This window comes from Camelus bactrianus, chromosome 16 (assembly GCF_048773025.1).
Source record: "Camelus bactrianus isolate YW-2024 breed Bactrian camel chromosome 16, ASM4877302v1, whole genome shotgun sequence".
Lineage (NCBI taxonomy): Eukaryota > Metazoa > Chordata > Mammalia > Artiodactyla > Camelidae > Camelus > Camelus bactrianus.
The window spans coordinates 14,711,914-14,733,662 of record NC_133554.1 but is presented as its reverse complement, the minus strand read 5'-3'; the positions used below and the strand labels follow the sequence as shown (position 1 = coordinate 14,733,662).

The window sequence follows — 21,749 nt, the reverse complement described above, 5'->3', positions numbered from 1 at the left end:
GTTCTGTGGGATTTACCACTATACATATATTCTTTTGATAGCAAAGTGATTTCCCAAGAGAGACCTTCGAAGGCCCTAAACACGAAGTATTACGAAGATGTCTTTGTGCAGGTTATTTCAAAAATGTAGCTCGAAGGTAAGCGAAAAGAGCTTGAGAGATGGCTAGAGGAATACTGCTATATTTGATGACAATATTGAACTATTTAATATTAAAGATTGACAGTTTGATTTAAGTTCTGTGATTATGATGACATCAGTCACAATGACCTTTTTCATAATTGCCACTTGTGCAGGGGGAGCTGCGGTGACTCAGAGTGGGATATTAAGCTCAAGTGGGGTAGGAGGGGAGTCTGTAGGACAGCTGACCAGAATGAGATATTAGCGTCTAAGCTGAGTGACAGTGGCTTTCTTGCAGAGGGGCAAGGATTGGGGAAGGTACTCACATGGGGGTCGTTTGGTGTTGAGTGTCAGAGTCTGAAGGCATTTTTGTAGGGAAAGGGGTAAGAGTGGTGGTGATGGAGATTTGTGATACAGAGGAATTGATCACATAATTGAATGTATTAAGGATAATGGTGAAGGGAGTTAGAAATACTGAAAGGGAGAAAACAAGAATGAGCCCTGTGGTGCTGATTGGGATTTCAGGTTTTATGGTGGTTTTAATATAGTTAGATGGGTGGATAGATAGATATGGTAATAAAAATAGATGTTACTGTGTGTGTATATATAAAATACATATATTTGTATGTGTGTAAATATTTACATACATATGTACCCTGTGTGCTGGACTGGGAGCAATGACGCTATAATAGCAATAAATACACTTGTGCCCAGATCTTGACTTGGAACAACCATCTGCTACATAAAGGACCCAGGGCTCTTTGGAGAAATAGGGCTTAGAAAGTACATAATGGGCCTGAAACATCTTATTTTGCCAGCAAACAAAGAAGTGATTATTGAAGGTTGAGGCCACGTCAGAAGTACACAGGAGCCAGCTTGAATAGGCCTCAACTGATCAAAGATGCGACATTTTGAGCATTGAAATAAATAATGATAGTAATTGATTATATAACCCACTAAATAAAATGAGAATCATGGGTCTATAATCATAAAATGATAAATCAATAAATTAAAAGTTTAATGACAACTGGAATGACAACATAGCGAGCACCTTTTCCACAAAATTCTTGTTAATTACGAAAGGGAAAAGTAACTTCTCAGTGAAGAAACCTGGCCAATGTTCCCTAAATCAAGCGATCAAAGTGAACATCAACAGTAATGAAACAAATCGAAAGCATATTCCTCCTGATAGGATATAATGGAAACACAGCATCACTTCTGTGATGTTCCTGCCAAAGACCTGCAGCCTGAATCTAATCCTAAAACAGACAAAATCAAATTGAGGGACATACTACAAAATAACTAGCCTATAATCTTTAAAGGTGTCAAGATCATGAAGGTTGAAGAAAGAGTGGGGGAGTGTTTATTCCAGAATGAAAGAGACTAATGGGCCATGAAAAGTAAAGGCAATACATGATTCTGAACTGGATCCTTTTGCTATAAAGGATTATTATTAGGACATGTGATAAAACTTCAGTGGGGTCTGAGGATTAGATGTTAGTAATGTATCAGTGTTAATTCCCTGGTTTTGATGGTTGTATTATGGTTTTGTAGGATAATGTCTTTGATTATAGGAGATGAACAATCGGGTATTTGGGGATGATGGGGCATAAGGGTAGTGACTTACTTTCAAAAGGTTCAAGGAAAAAAGATTGTTGTGTTGTACAAATAAGTACTAAACTGTACAGATATATATACAAATAATTATAACAGTCTGATCTGGGTTATAATAGGAATTGAATATATATAAAGTTCTATAGGAAATCAGTTGTGACAATTGAGCTAGGGCTGTTACTTTGACAAGTTTTTGGAATAATATCTATGTAGGGAAGGATAGAAGAAGATAATATGAAGTTAAGAACATGAATTAGAAAAATTATAGACAAAATGTTCTAATAGTGAATTTAGAATAGTGAAAATTGTTTATACCTTTAAAAAAAGATAAGGCATGATATAATGTAAATACTGTATTTAAGTCAGAAAACCTATATTTGGGACTTACTTTCACCATACATTAGCTCTGTGGCCTTGAGAAAGTTAATTAATTTATTTGAATCTCAGTTTTGACCCTTTAATAATGTACCTGGCTCATAGTTATTTTGAGGCTTTATTATAAAAGCATTTTGGAAATTCTAACGCATAAATACAATATTATTGTTAATTAACCAGAAATATTTATACTGAACTGAAATGACTAAGTTGTATCATTAGTTTTAAAATGAATTGGTAGAGAGGTTATAGTGGCAGTTGAATGAATATAAATCTCTGCTCATAGTGCTCTCTGTAGTAGAACACATTGTAATTGTTCATTGTTAGCGCTCTACTTATTTCATTGTTTTACTCTTCTTGTATTTATCCTTTGGTTTTTCGGTTCTTAGATCTGTCGGGAGAACGTTTTGCACAATGGATGGGCGTGGAAGCCCAGTTCACATTCATCCTTCCTCAGCAGTAAGTACCTTATTTTTAGTAAAAGGAAGAAATGTGTAAAGATGTAGGAATAAGTAATACACAGATGTCTTCTACTTTTCGCTTTGAGGAGAAGTTTACATATATCTATATTACATATAGCTGTAAAGGCATTGGTTGGCCCATGCCTCCTGTTTGATTAAAGAATATAGAAATTAATTCAGAAGAGTTTGTGCTGTTAGTATTTGGTTGGCCTAATATGGAATAAGGCAGGTTATTGTGTTATCATCCTTAAATGAATTCTTTTGTGTAGCTTCATGAACAGGAAACCAAACTTGAATGGATCATTTTTCATGAGGTATTAGTTACCACCAAAGTCTACGCAAGAATTGTGTGTCCAATTCGTTATGAATGGGTAAGGGACTTGTTACCCAAGTTGCATGAATTTAATGCACATGATCTGAGCAGTGTGGCCCGACGTGAAGTGAGAGAAGATGCAAGAAGGAGGTGGACAAATAAGGAAAATGTGAAACATCTAAAGGGTGAGCGAATTGCTTGTTCTGGAGCATAAATGTCCTAATTCTCATAAAACTACAGAAATATTATTACAGAGCTTAGATTCTGGCTCTGTCTCCTCAGAAAAGTAAAGAGTTGTCATGAGTCTCAGACTCCTTCTTCCCTTCCAGTTTATCATGTTTTCCTTAGCCCCTCTGTCCAAAATTATTAAAAACAGTATCTATTGAGCTTTTGCCATGGGCTAACATTACCCCGTTACTGTAACCCATTACAGGGTTTTACAGTAACCCTATGAGGTAACTACATATTCCTACTTTACAGATGAGGAAACACTTAGCAGTGTGCAATAATTTGCTGAACACTCCATAGCTAATATTTGGGGAATCTGGATTTGGAATTCAAGGAATTTGACTCTGTGGCCTCTACTCTTAATCATTACACTATATTACTTCCCGGTAGTGCTTTCTTTACTTTTTTTTGTTGTTGTTTATAAAACCTCAGAACATCTTCTACCCTCCACCCCCACCCCCCAAGGGGATTCTTCCTTGATATGTTAGGTCCTTAGTTGGGAGGTAGAAACAGTTGTGGTACTGAACTAGGACAGCTTAATTCTCAGCTCACATATAATTGATGGAGCAAATTATATTATCCTTATTTAACAGCACTGAGAAATAGAATGGTGGGTTTTGCCCAAGATTATAGAAGAGTCTTTGGAAATGTTATCTACCAGGTGTTCTGTTACAGTGTGTAACTACACTGCATGCTTGAATTAGGGTCAGTTTTTCTGACTCCTCAAGGCCACTGTGCTCTTATTTTTTAACCATAGACTATATCTTTTCTTTTGAAAGGGCAAAATTTAATTTCCTTTTTTCCCACTTAACATTGAAAAATCAGGGCATCTCTTTCTCTTAATATTTCTAATACTGAAACTCAAAGTTTTACTGGATTAATTTGTAATGTTTTCAGATGGAATATCAAAAGAAGTCCTAAAGAAAATGCAAAGAAGAAATGATGATAAATCCATATCAGATGCGCGTGCCCGTTTCCTTGAGAGAAAGCAGCAGAGGTCCCAGGATCACAGTGACACACTGAAGGAAACAGGCTAAGCAGTGAACCCTCCAATTCAGGAAGTAGGAAAAGCAGCCAGAAAATGTGCTTCTACTTTGCCATTTATGTCAGACAGCACTACCAAGAGGAAGTGGTCGGCAGCTGTTATTAGCATACGAGTTAAAAGCAAATCAAAGTTCATCAGTACCAATAAATGGAATTTTCAAAGGAAAGATTGGGTGGCCATAGTCATAGGCAATGACACATGAAACCAATGAAAGACAATACACGTGATGTTTTCCTCACTTCAATTTTGCTGGCCTTAACTGGTATCAAATGCTGTCATTGAGATATTTTCAAAGAACATTGAATTGTATTTAATCAGCGTGTATTCCATTTGCATTGAAGCATTAAAAATTATTTTCCTTAAATCTCTTTAAGGCCTTCTTGTTGCTATTAGAATAGTATATCAGGTTATCAGGTATGTGACCATTTCCTTCAGAAGGCTGAACATAAGAGGTTTTTACTCAGCAATACTTAGATGTCTAACCATATAATTGCTACAGAGCTTTATAGATATTTAGAGAAAAGAATCAATTAGTAAATAAGAAAATTGCCTATGGCAAGATTCTTTGTTGAACTAATATTAATCTTTAAGTTGATTTTTCTGGGATTATACAAATTCCTTTTTATATAAAAGTATATTGTTTAAAACAGTAGCTATAGCCATTAACCAAAGGACAGATGATATATATATATGTTCTTTTTTCAGCTGTCCCTACATACTTGTATCAGCACCATGTATGTAGGTATGACAGTGTTTAAAACAGCCCCTCCACTGGCCTACTCTCTTGCCTCCAGCTGCTAGGGTAGGACCATTTAAACATCTATTATGCTGATCTTGAGATGGGATTTTCAAAGCAGTGAATACTACATCACCAGTGTTTCAAATTGGAACCTTGAGGCTAGTTAGTATCACACTCAGGCCACACTCAGCACTTGCCCACTCTTGTTGTTTACTGCCTTGTATTCTAGTTATTTGTGTATTTGTCTGTCTCCCCCACTAGATTATACGCTCCTTGTGGGCAGGGACTCTGTCTTTTTAATCTTTGTATCTTTCATGGCACCTAGCACAGTGCTTTGCCCATAGTAGTCACTCAGTGTTTGTTAAATAAAGCTATTAGTGTCATTAAAATTCAAAAGGCAGTATAATGTGTGTTTTTAGATATTTTCTTGCAAAATTTAAGACTCTAAAATTTGTATAGGTAACTCACTCTTCTGCAGTTATTTCCTTTGGCATCTAAACAGTTTTCTGTTCATTATTAGAAACTTGAAGACTTTATTGAAAAATCACATGAGGATTCAAATCCATGTGTTTGTTCTTGAAGTAAGGTGAGTGGTTTCTCTGAACATTCCCAGAATTGTTAATTTGTTCATTTAAATCTTCAGTGTTGTAGACACTGTTTCAGCACATGAGTCCTATCAGTTTCTCTTTTCAGGTTTATATGTCAGGAATTTCCTTAGATATGATGGGGGTGTATGTGGATTCTTAGAATGAAAGCTCTTTTATTTCAGTAAGTATTTATTGAGCATACATTCTAAATCTGTGGTCTGTATTTATAATATCATCAGCTGTCCCTATAATGTTCTTTTTTTTTAAACATTTTTTTATTGAGTTATAGTCATTTTACAATGTTGTGTCAAATGCCAGTATAGAGCACAGTTTTTCAGTTATACATGAACATGCATATATTCATTGTCACATTCTTTTTTGCTGTGAGCTACCACAAGATCTTGTGTATATTTCCCTGTGCTATACAGTATAATCTTGTTTATCTATTCTACATATGCCTGTCAGTATCTACAAATTTTGAACTCCCAGGTCCCAATAATGTTCTTTATAGCATTTTCCTCCAGTTGAGGATCCAGTCAAGAATCATGTATTGTATTTAATCTCCTTTAACCTGGAAAAGGTCCTCTGTCTTTCTTTGTCTTTCATATTTCACATTTTTTAAAATTGAAGTATAGTTGACCTATAATACTGTGTTATTTCCAAGTGCACAGCATAGTGATTTGATATTTCTACACAATGATTATCACAATAAATCTAGTTACCATCTGTCACTATATACAGATATTACAGTATTATTGACTATACTTCCCATATTTCATACCCATGACTCATTTATTTTGTAACTTAAGTTAGTACCTCTTGATCTCCCTCACCTATTTCACTGATCCTGCTTCCCCTCTGGCAACCACTTACTTGTTCTCTGTATCTATGACTGTTTGTTTTGTTATGTTTGTTCATTTGTTTTTTAGATGCCACGTGTGAGTGGTGGAATCATTCTTTTTTCTAGCTGAGCAATATTCCATTGTAAATATATAAACCACATCTTCTTTATTCATTCATCCATCAGTGGACACTTAGGTTGCTTCCATATCTTGACTATTGTAAATAATGCTGCAATGAACATAGGAGTGCATATATCTTTGAATTAGTGTCTTTATTTTCTTTGGAAAAATACCCAGAAGTGGAATTGCTGGATTGTGTAGTAGTTCTATTTGTAATATTTTGAGGAACTTCTATACTGTTTTCCATAGTGGCTGTGCCAATTTACATTCCCACCAACAGTGTATGAGGGTTCCCTTTTCTCTACATTCTTGCCAACACTTATTTGTTGTCTTTCACATTTAACATTTTTGACATTTTTAAATAAGTTAGTCATTTTATAGAATGCCCACAATTTGTATTTCTCTAATGTTTCCTTATGGCTCTGCATTTTTGACTGGAATTTTGCATAAATGATACAGTATCTGTCCCAAGGCATCAAATCTGGAGGTACATCGTATTTGCCCCTTACTGCTATTATTAATTTTGATTACTTAGTTGGGATATTTGATTTTTTTCAATCTAGTTACTCTTATAATTAATAAGTAATTTGGGGGAAGGATACTTTGAGATTATGTGAACTAGCCTGTTCCTCATAAATTATTACCCTCTGGATTATATCATCAACTGATGATTCTTACCTGAATCAGTTTTATTCTTATGGTTGCAAAATGGTGATTTTTTTCCCCAATTCTTTCCTATACAGTTGACCCTTGAACAACATGGGTTTGAACTGCACAGGTCCTCTTATACACAGATTTTTTCCAGTAGATATGTAATATAGTACTACATGATTCTCGGTTGATTGAATCCAAGGATACAGAACCATTGATACGGAGGGCTGACTGTAGAGATATACGAGGGTTTTGGACTGCTGGGGTGGGGGTGGACTCTCAACCACCTCATTGTTCAAGGGTCACCTGTATAGATTTGTTGGCATTATACTGTAAGCTTCCCTTGAAGAAGAATTTCCAATTAACACTTGGGTATTAGGAACAGCATAAGTCAAGACAGAGAATTGGAAAGCACAGGGCATATTTGAGAGGAGTGGCAAACGCTCTAGTTTATTTGGTGCATAAAGTGTATATATAGGCGAGTAATAGGTTGAAAATATTGGTTGATAATAGATTATGGAAGGCCTTCAAAGCCAAACTATGGATTTGGACTTACTTTGTACTATATATGAATTTACTGGAGGGGAATGACATCATTACATCTTTAAGGTAAGTGTGACAATGGTGTTGATAAGAATCGAATTCCATTGAGTGGGCTCTGAGATAAAGTATGAAAGGAATACTGCATCTCGTTAAGGATGTGGAAGGAGTCTTGGAGGAAAGGTAGTGGTTATGGAGATGTTTGTTCTTAAAAGAAGTAAAGATTCACCTTCAAATTACTAAATAAAACAAGTAATGAAGATGAATGTTACAGAAAAATGGACAAAGGACATGGTCAGTCATTTCATAAAAGGAAACATAAGTGGTCAATAAATAAGATACTGAATCTTACTAGTAATTCGGGACATGCAGTTGAAAATAAGTGAGATGCCATTCTTTTCCATCCAATTGGCAAAGTTAAAATGCCTGAGAAGTGTTGGTATAGGATAAATTGCTCATATTTTAGAGAACATTTTGGCAATATCTAATAAAATTGAAGATGTGAACAACCTGTGACCTAGCAAGCCCAACTTTAAAATTTATATCCTAGGAACTCCTTGAGACTATACAATATGTTCTGTTCCTCATAAAGCTTGACTCCCATAGATGTAGCATCAGTTGATGATTTATGTTAAATACAGCATTCATAAAATTGTTATGTACTTGCTTCTAATAGCAAAAAACTGGAAAAATATGTAAATAACTATCAATAGGGAAATGTTTGAATAAATTGTGATATGTTCTTATGGTTGAATTCTTTACAGCAGTGAAAGTGATCTTTGAGACTCCTGTTGCCTACTTACAAACTGCTCTGCAAGACAGATGAACCAGTTTGTATTCCTAACAGCAATGTAGTAAAGTACTATCTTATTGGAGCCTTGTGGCCCCTCAAAAATATTCTTGTTATTATAGACCCAAAAGGTGTCATTATTATGTTTATTTATTTAGATATTCAGCTCTTTTTTCTTAGTCCAAATTGTCTATAAGAAATGAAATTAACTGATTTGAATTTGATAAGGCCAGATGGTAAATATTTTAGGCTTTCAGGCCAGTCTCTATTGCAACTACTATGCTGTTGTTTGTTGTAGTATAAAAGCAGCCATAGATGATACATAAACAAATGGATTGGCTGTTCTCCAATACAACTTTATGGACATTGAAATTTGAAGTTCTTACAATTTTCCCATGTCATCCTGACATGGGAAATACTCTTTACCATTTGCACTTTATTCCAGAAAAGCTACTTTTCACATACCCATTCTAATTCACATTACTTCATTTGAAAGAAAAGACCTTTATTACATGAAATACTGAGATATTTTTGGTTTTTACTTTTTCTTTATAGAAGTGACAGGATTGAACATGTCAGAAATCAAAAAATTTAATTTGTAATCTTTATTCTCCCAAAGATTTTCGAAGCAATCTGTATTACTTCTTAGCTGTTCCTTTAATCTGAAAATGTGAATAATACAAAACTCTTATGAAGCTATTGAAGATTTTTCGAAGGACAGAATCATATTACTTGTCCAGATAAAAGCTAACATAATGTTTCTTAACCTAGTATTACTTGGTGCTCAGTTAAATCATAGGAAATAAAATGGGATAACCCCATATACAGCCTAGCATCCAGGTTGGTGCTTTCTGTATATGACAGGTATTTATAAATGAATGTTGTGCTAACTCCAGGTGTGACTACTATTTTTCCCCCATGATGGGCGCACTGGGGATTGAACCCAGGACTTTGTGCACTCCAACCACACACTCTACCACTGAGCTATACACCCTACCCCCACAGATGTGATTATTAACAACATAAGTTAGCCTAGGCTTCGAATTAAATAGGTAGCTATAGTCAATAAACGCTGTAATAGCTTAAGAAGTAGGGTAAATGGATTTTAACGTGAGTTTTTAAGGAAGAGTAGGACTTGGATTAGAACAAGAATGGAGACACTGTGTATGGATCAGGAGAGGAATCAGATAAACAATTGAAAGATGAACAGTGTCACCTTGAGAAGGGCTTTTTTGAGGTATTTTGAGGTTCCCAGTTCTGTAACTTGGGTTAACACTAAATAGGTCATATGCAGGATAATTTAAGTGCTAATCATTCTTGCAGCTAGAAACATTTGAGTCAGCCTGGACGGGAGGTTTTCTTTCATAGCGCGCAGCACTTTGAGACTGCCATGGTGTGCTAGTTGCCACTACTTCCGGTTCCTTTTCAAGAAATGGAATTTTTAAGGCCTCTGCAGTAATGAGCACAGTCTCATCTCCACATCTAATCTGATGGCTTAGCACGATGGTCCCAAAATACGGAGACAGTAAAGGACAGTCAGGTTATTTTCACCCTGTGGAAAGCTTTGTATTTGGTCGGCTTTACATATAGAGTGGCCTAAACTCAAGAGGCTTTTTCATGCCTCTTGGTGCTAACAGGGTTGGCTTAGAAAAGAAAAATAAAACTAAAATCAGTAAATTTGAGGTAGGCTTATATGAATGCTACATATTTTTCATTACTGGAGTGTTATGGAATGAAAAATAATTATGTGGTTTTGTATACTGTACAACATTAACTCACAGTTATTTGTAATATAAGCAACAAGGAGAAGGAAATAAATAGGTTTTGGGTTTGTTTTTTTTTTATCAGTCATGACACATTGAGGTAAGACATTTAAAAAGCAGTAAATTTCTAGTGTGTCCTAAATTTGGTACATATTCATATCAGGCTCCACAGTGATGAACCTGAGGCCTTTAAAATTCAGAATTGCTTTCCCCATATAAAAATATATTTTTAAAAGCCTTGTCAAAAGATTTTAACATTAATTTTTCATTGTTTATTCTGAAGTATTTGTTGACCAAGTAAATTATACTTTCTTGACTTTGTTATTACTGAATTAACCAAAACTTTATCAAATCTCAGTCCTCAATACTCTGTTCTGAGTTTACTACCATAACAAGGCTGCACAGGTGCATTGCTACTGGTAGAACTATCCCCGGAGTGTGACAGAATTTTAAGACTGTTTGAAGAACATCTTTGTGGGTCATGCCTTTCTTTAGAGACAGTAACTCCAGGAGGTGAAATGAGACAGTTCTACATATTTAGAAAGGGGTAAGAAAAGCTCATAACAATCATTCCCACACCTTGGCCTTCACGGCCGCTTCATTCTGTAGATCCTCTCAAGCTTCTTTTAACTTTCGTGTTTGGATGTGAAAGGAATGTTGTGACGTAGCATGTGACTGTTGATCAGTAGTGCTCTAACTCTCCTGGGTTTTTCTGTCCCCAGTGCTCTGTGTATCACTATATTTGAACCAACTTTCTTGAGATGACTTTTTAAGGTAATGTTATGAGCTACTTCATTCCTCTGATGGGATATGATTTAACCTTTAGAAGACATGGGAGGAGCCTGTATTATATGCTAGATTCCAGATTATATTCCCACAGGGCTGGTCTGTACTACTCACTTGGAACATGTTTGATCCTGACACAGAATAAAGATTCACTATAGATCTTACTGGTATCCATGATACATTATAAACTTGTCTATATAAAATTAGGTTTAGGACAAGCCTGAGCAGCGAGTGTTAACTGAGTATAAATTCAGGTCCATTTCATACCAAAATAAGGTCATGAAAAATTTTTTTCTTGCTTTGTAAATGTTCTTTTTGGGAGAGCTTTGCCTATATAATCAGTGCCCTTGTACCAGGCCAAAAAAAGTGGGTACTGTATGTTGACTGATACCTGAGCCACTTACTGGCCTTTGATATGCTCTTCATCTAATCCTGCTGGGATTCTTATCAGTGGCTGTAGGGGGCTGAGATGTTTCAAAGCTGCTGTTTAAATGGCAAAACCACTTAGCTTACTTAGGTGATGCTTAAGTATATCCCTCTTGGTTTCATTAAAATCTGAATTTTAAATATTTGGCACAATGGTTTAGGTTTTAAAGTTCTGCTTTACAATTAATCTCTTAATATTTGAGAAATATTTTTACCCTGTGGCTTTTGCAGTGCAGCCAACTCATGCTGTTTTCAAAAGGTCAAGTTAAAAGGCGGGGGGCCTTAAATCTGGGGTTGCTTGAAGATGAAAAACTACAGGAATCCTACAATGAAAAGTTATTCTGATGTGTCATTCCTGTTGGAGGTTTTATATATATAAAATAGTTCCTGGCAAAAAAAATAGAAAATTAGGGACACAATAAAGGTTTCTTGCACAGCTTCTGAGAAATTGGCACTCCTCAAAATAACAGACGAGCAATGCAGTTTTTGCTAATGACACTTGCTGTGACTCAGAGCAAGGACCTACTATTGAATAATCTGCTAAAAATACCTTCAAATTCAAAGAACTTGACCACTTGTTAACATGGATACCTTACTAAAACATTTTCTAAAACCAAAAGCTGGGATGATAATATATTTATACCAGTTGTCTTATTAAGACTTTGTCATACTTTGATAACCTAATACACCAGAAAACAAATGTTTTTTTTTTCTTTCGTCTCCTCTAGTTAAGGTAGTGCCTGCAAACAAAGCCATTCAGCTACTGCTCAGATAGCTGTTAACAGTGACTCAGCCTTTGGGGACTTCTAAACCAAAAATTGACAACCTTTTTGCCTGTGCCTATACCATTAGCAAGAACAGTGTACTACCATAAAATGCTCTCATTACCTCAGCCAAAATGACTGATCTTTAAAAGGCACAGGTTTGGGGTTGTTTCTCATCTGGACCATTTTTTTTCTTGAAAAATTTTGGGTTTTTTGATTTGAAGGGTACAGTGCTCAAAATGAGTTGTATGATAAATCTAAATTCTTTCCAAATGATTTCTGAAAATAATGCATTTATTAGATTTCTGTGTGTGATGACACAGAAGTCACTAACAGAATCTCAGCACTTTTGGTTAGATACTCCACACCAGATACCCAAATTAAAATCCATTGCTTTGGGGATTCTACGTGTATTTAAAATTACAGGTTTGTATGAAATTTCGACAGTTATTAATAAATTAAAAGAAAATTTTGCTGGTCTGTCCATGATACAGTTCTTGTATCCCAGATTCTGAGATTGGAAATGTAACTTTACTGCTTTTACTGTAATAAAACAATAACTCCTTTAGATTTTTAACTTAGAATTTGTCTACTTCCAAAAAAGATTCAAAGCAGTTACTATTAAACTGGTAATAGAAAGGTCGTTTCAAATGCTCTAGAATACAGAACACCTTCAAGTTTGTGGCTTAACAAAACATAATGAAATTTTGCCAAGCATACGTCTTCACTCTGAGGACATGGTGGCAAGGCTTTCCTTTGCAGAACAGTCTCTGCTCTCTTAACTGCCAAAGATTCTTCCCTCATCCTCAGTATGTGAGATACACTTCAGGAAAAAACATTAAAAGCAATTTTAATGATTGCTAAGCAAACTTCTCTAAGCAAAACTGCTTAACACACAAAATTACTGTTTTCCTAAGAGTTTTATGTTTAACTGAAAAGGGCACTAAAAATAATTATTGGGTACTTGAATTTTTCCTGAAGATCTTTCTGGAAAAACAATCACACCTCATAAGATGAAAGGCACAGAATGAAATTTTTTTGTCCTTTATTGTAATTTGTGTATTATGAAATATTATTACAGATTATACATTAGCAATAAAGTGGTGGCAAGGTTATCAATCGATAATGAATACCGTAGATACCTTAATGCTGTTAGAAGACACGATGCTTCAGCTTTGAAGAGCTTGCATTTCCAAATACTAATTTAATGCTGAGGTGGTCCCACCGAAATACACCACTAATAGTTAATCCCTTTCCCCAAGAGTATGCATTAGCCACACCGAGTAAACACCTTAAGGTTTTACAAACCATCTTTAACCTAATTATCTAAATCTTTGAGGCTCCTTAATTACTTGATATGTCTAAAAAAAATACTCCTGCTACAATTTTGTTCCTATTCTTTAGCGTATTTATGCTACTCAAATTCTTCAACACCAGATAAATTACTAAGCTAAACCCATATACAGTCCGCCAAAATGTCCGCAGAAACGTTAAGAAAGGCTAACACAAGGCCAGCGTGAGATACCTCACAAATGGCCTTCACTGTCCTAGGCCAACTGTCCATTATCCGAAGAGACTACTAGTTAGAATCCAAGCGTCAGCTTCTCCAACCGTCAGAGGGACGCGCGAAAGGGCAGAGGATTTTAAACGCCATTTCATTCCCCCACCCTGGATGTAACACACCACCCACCACTTGAAACTAGGCGGGGGAGGAGCGCTGCAGCCGGCTGCCAAGAGCACCCTGCAGGGAGGCCGTTTCCCTGAGTCACGGAGAGGGCGGGAGGCTGGGCCCATCTGCCCACGCCACGTCCTCCTCCTTAGGGACTCGGTTTAGATAGGCAGGGCCCACAGGGGAAGGGGAGCAGCACCGCCATTCCTCAAGGCGGCCCACCAGCCAGCTCCTTCCCAGGAGACGGTGCCTTTCCCTAGAACGCGCTCTGCATTCTGGCAGCAATCAGCCGACCTTTTCCGACCAGCATCACGTGCACCCGGATGTACGTGGGCGGGACCTAAAGCGCCCACGGAAATGACGTTGGTCGCCCCTAGTCGCATGATGTGGCAAAATGCAAAAAAAAAAAAAAAGGTGGGGGGAGGGAAAAGCAGGCGGCTGGGGAAAGTGATGAGGCAAAAAAGTAGTCCCTTCGATTCCTCTATTTACCGTCGTGTCGCCGCAGTAAGCGAGGCCCTCAGCGCACTGCGACCCGAATTCCTGCGCTCCGCTGTACCGCGGCGCTCCGTGGAGGGGTACATAAGGCGGAGGGGGTGAGGTGACTTGGGCGGAGTTCTGTCGCCAGGATCCCTCCGCAGGGCTCAGCCGTTTCCGGAGTCTGCGCTGCGCCCGGTTCCGCCATTGCGGCTCTCCCGGACCCTGGAGCCTCCGCCCCCGACCTGAGCTCTTTCGTCTGCCTGCCAGTTTCCTGCGTCCCCGGAGACTATCCTGCTGAGCCCAGCCTCCCCCCTCCCCCTTCTCCTCCTCTCCCTTGGAGAGCCCGGGCAGCCACTGCCCCGTAGCCCCAGTGACAGGAGGAGACCGTACCCCCCGACAGCGCCATGGCCCAGATTCTGCCAATTCGTTTTCAGGAGCATCTCCAGGTGCGGCTGGCCCCGGGCTGATGAGGGCTGTGGAGAGAGGGAGGGAAGAGGGAGCAAGCTGGAGTCTGAGCCCAAGCGAAAAAGAGGCTCAGAGGTGGGGGGTGGGGGTATCGGTGCCTGGGGTAGATGGAGGATGGGGGCACTATCTTGGAAATCTTAAAGGGTTAAATGATGTGGGGCTTGGAGAGAAGGGACGAGAGTCGGGGTGCAAAGGGCAAGCGAGACCAGGCCTAGGTTTGAAGGCCTCTGTCTTCGCTTCCTGGATGACTGGAACTGCGCATACTAACCCTTCCACCCCCTGGTTCTGTTCAGTTCATTCATTTGGGTAGGTTGGGGGTAGAGGGGTTCTCATGCGTTTCTTCCGGAGCAAGAATTCTCATTCCTTAGGCCAGTGCAGGGCTGTCACCTCCCGTTGCACTCTCTTCCCTTTCCCCCATCGTGTCTGCACCCAGGAGTTGTGGGGCGGGTGGGATGGGGAGGAGCAGTTTTTTTTCTTCCTCCCGCTGCGGCTCTCCACGGGAAAGGCACCTTCCCCTAAGGGTGCGGGGGACGGCAGTGGTTCGTCTCTTGCCTTCCCCAAGGCAAGAGGAACAGGGAAGGTCACTGAAGGCAAAGGAGGATAGAATGGGGGAACGTATTCCTCAGGGCGGTGGCAATCTTAGAGTGCGTGGGGTCAGGGTTCCTAGGGGGAACTCGCGTGTTTTTTTCCCCCCGTTTTTTGATTTCTCTGGGAATGGTGCGGCTCTTATCCTCTCTTTGATTCTAGAAGCCAGAAAAGAGTTATCCAGAGGTTATCTTGGGGTCTGCTGGAGGTAGTTAACTTGGGCTGAGTACCTCCCTCAAGACTGCATGGAATTGAACGAGCCCTGGGGATAGAGCACACCTGTTCTGAGATATGCAAGGTTATTTGGTCTGCAATTGGCTTCCTTTAGTAGGTTCTAGAGTTCTTCCCGATGGTGCATTATTCTGTAGGCAACAGACTGTCTTATCTGGCATCATGCCCGTGGCGGGCCCAGGCAGGTGATCGTTGGAGGGTTTGACTGAATTAAGTCTTATGAGCTTCTGATTTTCCTAGTTCACCTATCTTGGTTTTACTTTGGCTGAAATAGTTTGTTCATAAAATACGCTTTCTTCCCAGTTACCTTCTTTAAAGAAGCCTGCCTCAGCTCAGTCATTTGAAGGGCTAATTTTGTAATGATAAAAGATGCCAGTGGTTTCACATGACACTAATATTAGTGACCTCTTGGACAATTTACCATTGAGGGCTGTTTTTATTTACTTTCTGTCATTGTTATGCATAAAGGATTCTTCTTAATAAAAAGGTTTAATTGGGGCTATCAGTAACATAATTTCATATTTTTTACAGGTATCACCTTTGCTTGCATCAGCAAGAACTTTCCTTTTAAGTCCTGAAATATAATGAATAATAAATCTTTACTCAAAAAATGAGTTAAGTAATGCACTTTCTTCAGTCATCTTTGGTTTTCAGATAACTCATCTGATGTAATAGAACACTTTTACAGAAAGTTAAAACGTTAAATGACAGAATGGACACAGGTTTTTGTTAATGCCCAAGACAAACTTTAATTGCTGTGGTTACAGTTCTGTTCAAGTGGGTAGTAAGTGAATGTGGAGGGTTAGGAAAATAGTATTCTTGAGGGTGAGGGGAAAACACACCCTTGTCCTCACACCAAAGTGCTTCTGGGGTATAATCTTTCTACAGACAAAAGTTTGTAAAATCATACACAAGAAAAGCGGTTACAGTTGCTGTTTACAAAGCAGAGGTATAGCCCACTGGTAAATCTTATTTCTTGACTAGTGGTGGTTTGAACAATAGTTTTCATTTCTATTAAAAAGGAGACAGGATTGTTAAATAATCCCAAAGATTGGACTCCAACCTTGTCACTAATTGAAGACAGATTTAATATGGGTCTGATTTCTAAGTGGTTCAGAGTTTTTGCAAATACTTGAAGCCATTTCCTTCTCAAATAATTTGAAGGGTATAAAGTACGTTAGCAAATAGACTTGAAGAATTCATTTATTTTTTGGAGTAGTATATATGCCGTGCTTAAGCTTGCTATGGTGACTGTATACTCCAGCTGATGATTAATTGTGCAGAGCCCTGGTCACCGACCTCTTCCAGGATAACTCCTGACTCCTCATTTTTATCCCTTCCCTTTAAAAAAAAAAAATGAATGATTATTTTAATTGGCATCTTAGGTCTTTGGCCTCTGAATCCCCGTCACTTTGCTAAGTAGCAGAAAACTTTCTGAAACACTTACGATAAAAATTGGGAATAAGAATTAAGGAACTTTAGTGTAGAATTCACCTGTGAAGACTTCAAAAGGTGAACATAAATGATTTTATTTTATACCATGTAACTGCTTTGGCCAATGGAAGGATTTGTCATCAAGGCCTGGAACTACATCAAATTAATGTTAATATTTTAAGTTATGAAGGAATTTTTTCTTATTTTAGGATGTTTAGGCTAATAGCAATGAACAGATGAGTGCTTATTTGAGCAAGACTTTGCTAGAATTGTAGGTTCTGAAAAAAATCCTAAGCTACATATAGTGTTGCCTGTTATTCTCATTTCTTGGCTCATTAAGTATCTGTATGCCAGTTAACTCATTCCACTGTATTCCCAGGTTCTTTGGGTCTGCAGTTAATCTCCCCACCCTATTCTTTTCCCTTTGATCCATAAATACAGGCGTGGAATGTGTTGTGCATTGAATGGCAGGGGTTCTTGCTCTGTTTATTTTGACTTGCAAAGAGAAAGCAATGCCAAGTATTACTGGGATATGTTATATGCTTAACTATGCTGCCTGGAATTATGCTGCAGTCTTCTGTAGGAATAACTTCCAAGCTTAAGATGTATCAGGTTTTTGAGAATTTTCCTAATGGTCAATTTACTTAGCTTAAAGGGGTGTGGCTAATTCTAGTGAATGTGCTTTCACTCTGTTTTGGAAATAATTTGACATGGAATTGGTTTGCGTGTGTGTGTGTGTAGAACCACAGTCATTTTCATTTTGGACTGCAGTGAAATACATGATTTCAGGAACCTTAGCCTGTGATGTTTGAATTATATTTAACAATAACAAGATGTTTTTCTGTCAGTGTTAATGATGCATCTTTTCCTTTTTGAGAGTAACTGTCCAGTAGAACTTTCTTCCGTGATGAAAATTTATCTGGCTACCTAGGCACATTGAGCACTTGAAATGTGCTAGTGTGACTGAGAAACTAAGTTTTTACTTTTATTTATTTTTAATTAATGTAAATATGAATAACTATATGAGGCTGTGACTATGACATTGAGCTGCACAATTACAGGCCACACAGATGTGCTTTGTAAGAGTGAAGGTTTATTTGGCCACCCAAATTTATATGTTTAAAACACTTTGTTAGCAAAAATTAAAACATTCATAATTTGAAAGTGTTAGTTGAATACTGTCTTCTCTTTTGGGAAGCAGTGGTGATGAGCAGTGTCCAGTGAGTGGAAGGAGCAGCAGACTTCTATGAAAACTTGTGTCCTATGAATGTGACTGGGTGCTTTCAGGTCTTTACTTAATCCCTCCAGACATCCTTCTTAAACAGTTGAAAGTGAGACTTGAAGTGGTACCCAGGGGAACACTGTCAGAATGGGATTTTGAACCTGGGTCTTCTGATACTAAATATTTCAAAGAAAAAAAGTGATTGGCCTTAAGTTACACAGGTCCTATTGTGGTTTTTTTTTCTGTTGGAGTCTACCCTGAAAAGTGATTGCTCTACTGGCTTAAAGTGTGATTAATTATGTGGTCTACTAGATAGATCAGGGGTTTGGAGGTTTTTGAGACCATTGCTGTTCAATAGAAAACTATGGGCCACAACTATAATTTTACATTTTCCAGTGGCCATAGTAAAAGTAAGAACAGGTGAAACGAACTTTAATGCTTTGTTTAGCTCAGTATACCCCACATGTTGTAATTTCAACATGTAATCAGTATAAAATTTTCAGATGGGATATTTTACATTCTTTTTTGGGGGGGTACTGAATTTTCAAAATCTGATGTGTATTTTGTACTTAGAGCACATCTCAATTCAAGCCCTATTTTCATTGGATATATTTGATCAGTATTTAACTTTCATAAAATTTACAGTTGGAAAAGCAAATTTGCATATGTAGGTTGTTCCAGACATACTTAAGTTTTCCATAATTGGATCGACTATCAGTTACTACTTTAAGATTTAAAATAATTCAGTCACAGTAACCACGTTTCATGTGCTCGGAACCACATGTGGCTTGTGAAATGTGGCTACAGTGTTGGAGAAAGCAAGTTAAGACTAACCCCTTGCTCCTTTTTCTCTGTAAAATAGGTATGCTGCCTTACAAAGTCACTGTGAAGGTCTGAGACGGTGTATGTGAAAGTACTTGGTGTAGCTCTTGAGGAATATTCATTGTTAACCATATAATTTTTGTCCAGTACGTTTTATTCAGGTACCTCTCAACCAATGACACAGCATTTTATTTGCAGACCTAAGACCTAGATATTTATGATTTATAAATATTTGGTACTGACCTGAGATTTGAGTACTTACTATTTATCAACAATTGTGTTAGACTAGGGACAGTGGTAACAAGACTGCAGATTGCATTTGTGCTTGTGTTGATTAGTTGGCAAAGGCTGTCCACACATAATTGGAACCTTGGATGTTATTGAATGTTAGAGAATGTGCAGAATTCAAGATAAACATTCATATAACACAAAATTGATCCTGTTCTGAAACTGCCCAAAAGAAAGAAATTTTTAAATTAATCTTTTATTATAACCCGTGAGTGCTCACATGTGCCATTGGTTCATTTTTAATTAGTATTCTTTGTTCAGATATATTTGAGAATCCTGATAAATCACATCTGATACCTACATAGAATGTCAGCCAGGCTTTTGTTAGTGTTACTATTATGGCTGTCCCTCTATAAGATGGTAGCGCTGAAGCGAATGTTCTCACTTAGATAGGAAATGAGTTCATAGCTGATGTTTTTGTCCTGTATATTAGAATGAGGCTAGTTCTTTAAATTTATTTACTACATACATGCCATGCAGAATCTACTTTATGAAATCAAATTGTAAGCCATAGCAAAGTTTACAGCTCTACATGTCTTTTTTTTTCCTTCCCCTCTTGGCCAAGTGCCTGAGGCTAATGCTCTTAACTCAAGGGATGGCAGGAAGCTTGGATTGGAATGTATTATGCAAAACCCATCTGTCATACTTGTATTTTTTTGTCTCTCCTTTTGTTATGAAAGACATAATTTAAGGTATTTTATCCTAGTTTAGAGGGAATTACTATTCATTTTAATAGTCCGGGGGAGGGTATAGCTCAAGTGGTAGAGTGCATGTTTAGCATGCTTGAGGTTCTGGGTTCAATCCTCCATCAAAAAATAAAGAAAGAAAGAAACCTAATTACCTCCCCCTGCAAAAACAAAAAACAAAAAACAAAAAAAACTAAGGAAAACAAAGGACAATCACATAAAAAAAAGATAAGTAAACATCTTAATATCCTGAAATCTACAAAAGATGAAATTAAATTGACCATTACAGCTATTTGAGCACCTACTGTGTGCCAAGAACTCTGCTAAGTATTTTATGTTCATGTTCTCATTTAATTAGCAAAAACATCCCGTCAGGTAGGTAGGGTTAGCCTTATTTTGCAAAAGGGGAAACCGAAGTTCACAGCAGTTAACCTGTAGAGTCACACAGCTAGTGAGTGGGTAGTCACACTTTATAACACTTGCTCTTCTTTCAGTGTGGCACATGGCCTCATTTGGTGAATGATCTGTAAAATGTGTGTGTGTGTGTTGTGGTGTATATTCTACTAGTATTTAGTTTCTAGCTCTGTAGTTTTTATATTATGAGAAATGTAGGGGGCCAGTGAACCTACATCTGATTTTCTATGCCTTAAATGGTTATTTAGATGATGTTTTTAAAGAGCTTTGTCCAGGTTCCCACTAGAAAATTGTGCAGAATGATTGGGATCATGTTAACTTGTAATTACCTAGATTATCTATATCCCTCTCATAAGGCTGAATGTCTCAAATTTCTCTTAGACTTTTCCTTAATGACAAGAGAGTGTATGTGTTCCAGTCTGAAGTCACTTGTGAAAGCAGGAAAGTTCTGCTTTCTATTTTACTATTTTCATGTTTTTGTGTTTATACTAATGTAAAACTTGAATAGAACCCAAGGAAGACAATTGAGCATGGGGTGGGGGGAAGAGGAAGGTGGAAGTAGAACATGCTCCCTCAGTTTAAATAGCATAACCATAGAGGGGAAAATGGATACAAATTTGTAGGACTGTGCTTTGGAGGCAGAACTGCCAGTAATATTAGGACTTCCTGTCTGAATCATTGGGTAATTGAGAAATTTTAAGTTCTGAAGTAAAGCAGATTTAAAGCTTACTTTTGAAAGAATGGGAACTGAGTCCATTAAAGCCATTTTGTCACATTAAAAATTTTAAATTCTGCAGTGTGTTATTGTGGGAAAATGTCTCAGATGTTTGATTGAAGCTGTATCTTTTTATCTTTTCTCAACTTCCTCATTTATTATATAATTAATACTTTTTGTACAGTTGTAATGTTAGACTATAGTATGTATTTGTGTTTATATCATAATAGTTGGCCCACATAGACACTCAGATAATTAGTTCTTGGCCCCTATGCTGGAGGGGAATCTCTATCCAGTTGAGTTGAACAAATGTTATGCTACAGGGAAAAACTACCTTACCCAGGTATTGAAGCCAAGATCTTGGAATTACACCAGACTTTGTCCTCGTTTTCTATGTCTAGTCCATTTCGGGAGTAGGGAAGGGAAGAACTGTGGGTCCTGGGGATTGCAGTTTTTAATGACCTCTGTCTATTGAAACTGTGGGAATCATAATAGATGAAAAATGGGAATTGGGTTGAGAGTTCCTTTCATCTGTTTCTGACTAGTTTCTCATCTGAGAAAGGGCTTAAAAACCACCAAA

The 21,749-nt window shown here is 37.6% G+C and overlaps 2 protein-coding genes and 1 non-coding gene across 4 annotated transcripts in view; 2 read left to right on the top strand and 1 right to left on the bottom strand.

Annotated features, from left to right (window-relative positions):
* Positions 1 to 5,288, top strand: part of DHX40 (DEAH-box helicase 40) — a 41,416-nt gene extending 36,128 nt beyond the window's left edge. Inside the window, exons 15-18 of the mRNA XM_010951031.3 lie at positions 42 to 136; positions 2,496 to 2,565; positions 2,837 to 3,065; positions 4,006 to 5,288. Of these exons, the coding sequence (XP_010949333.2) occupies positions 42 to 136; positions 2,496 to 2,565; positions 2,837 to 3,065; positions 4,006 to 4,145 (534 nt within the window). The 3' untranslated portion in view covers positions 4,146 to 5,288. The remainder of the gene's footprint in view (positions 1 to 41; positions 137 to 2,495; positions 2,566 to 2,836; positions 3,066 to 4,005) is intronic.
* A 4,056-nt stretch (positions 5,289 to 9,344) lies between these two features.
* TRNAS-GGA (transfer RNA serine (anticodon GGA)) lies at positions 9,345 to 9,416 on the bottom strand. Its single transcript has one exon. It is a non-coding gene; the product is annotated as a tRNA-Ser (tRNA).
* Positions 9,417 to 14,272: 4,856 nt separating this feature from the next.
* CLTC (clathrin heavy chain) overlaps positions 14,273 to 21,749 on the top strand; it is a 58,434-nt gene continuing 50,957 nt past the window's right edge. Inside the window, exon 1 of one of the 2 annotated variants that reach the window (XM_010951029.3) lies at positions 14,273 to 14,753. In XM_010951029.3, coding sequence (XP_010949331.1) covers positions 14,712 to 14,753 — 42 coding nt within the window. In that variant the 5' untranslated portion in view covers positions 14,273 to 14,711. The remainder of the gene's footprint in view (positions 14,754 to 21,749) is intronic. The other variant, XM_010951030.3, reaches the window with a different exon arrangement.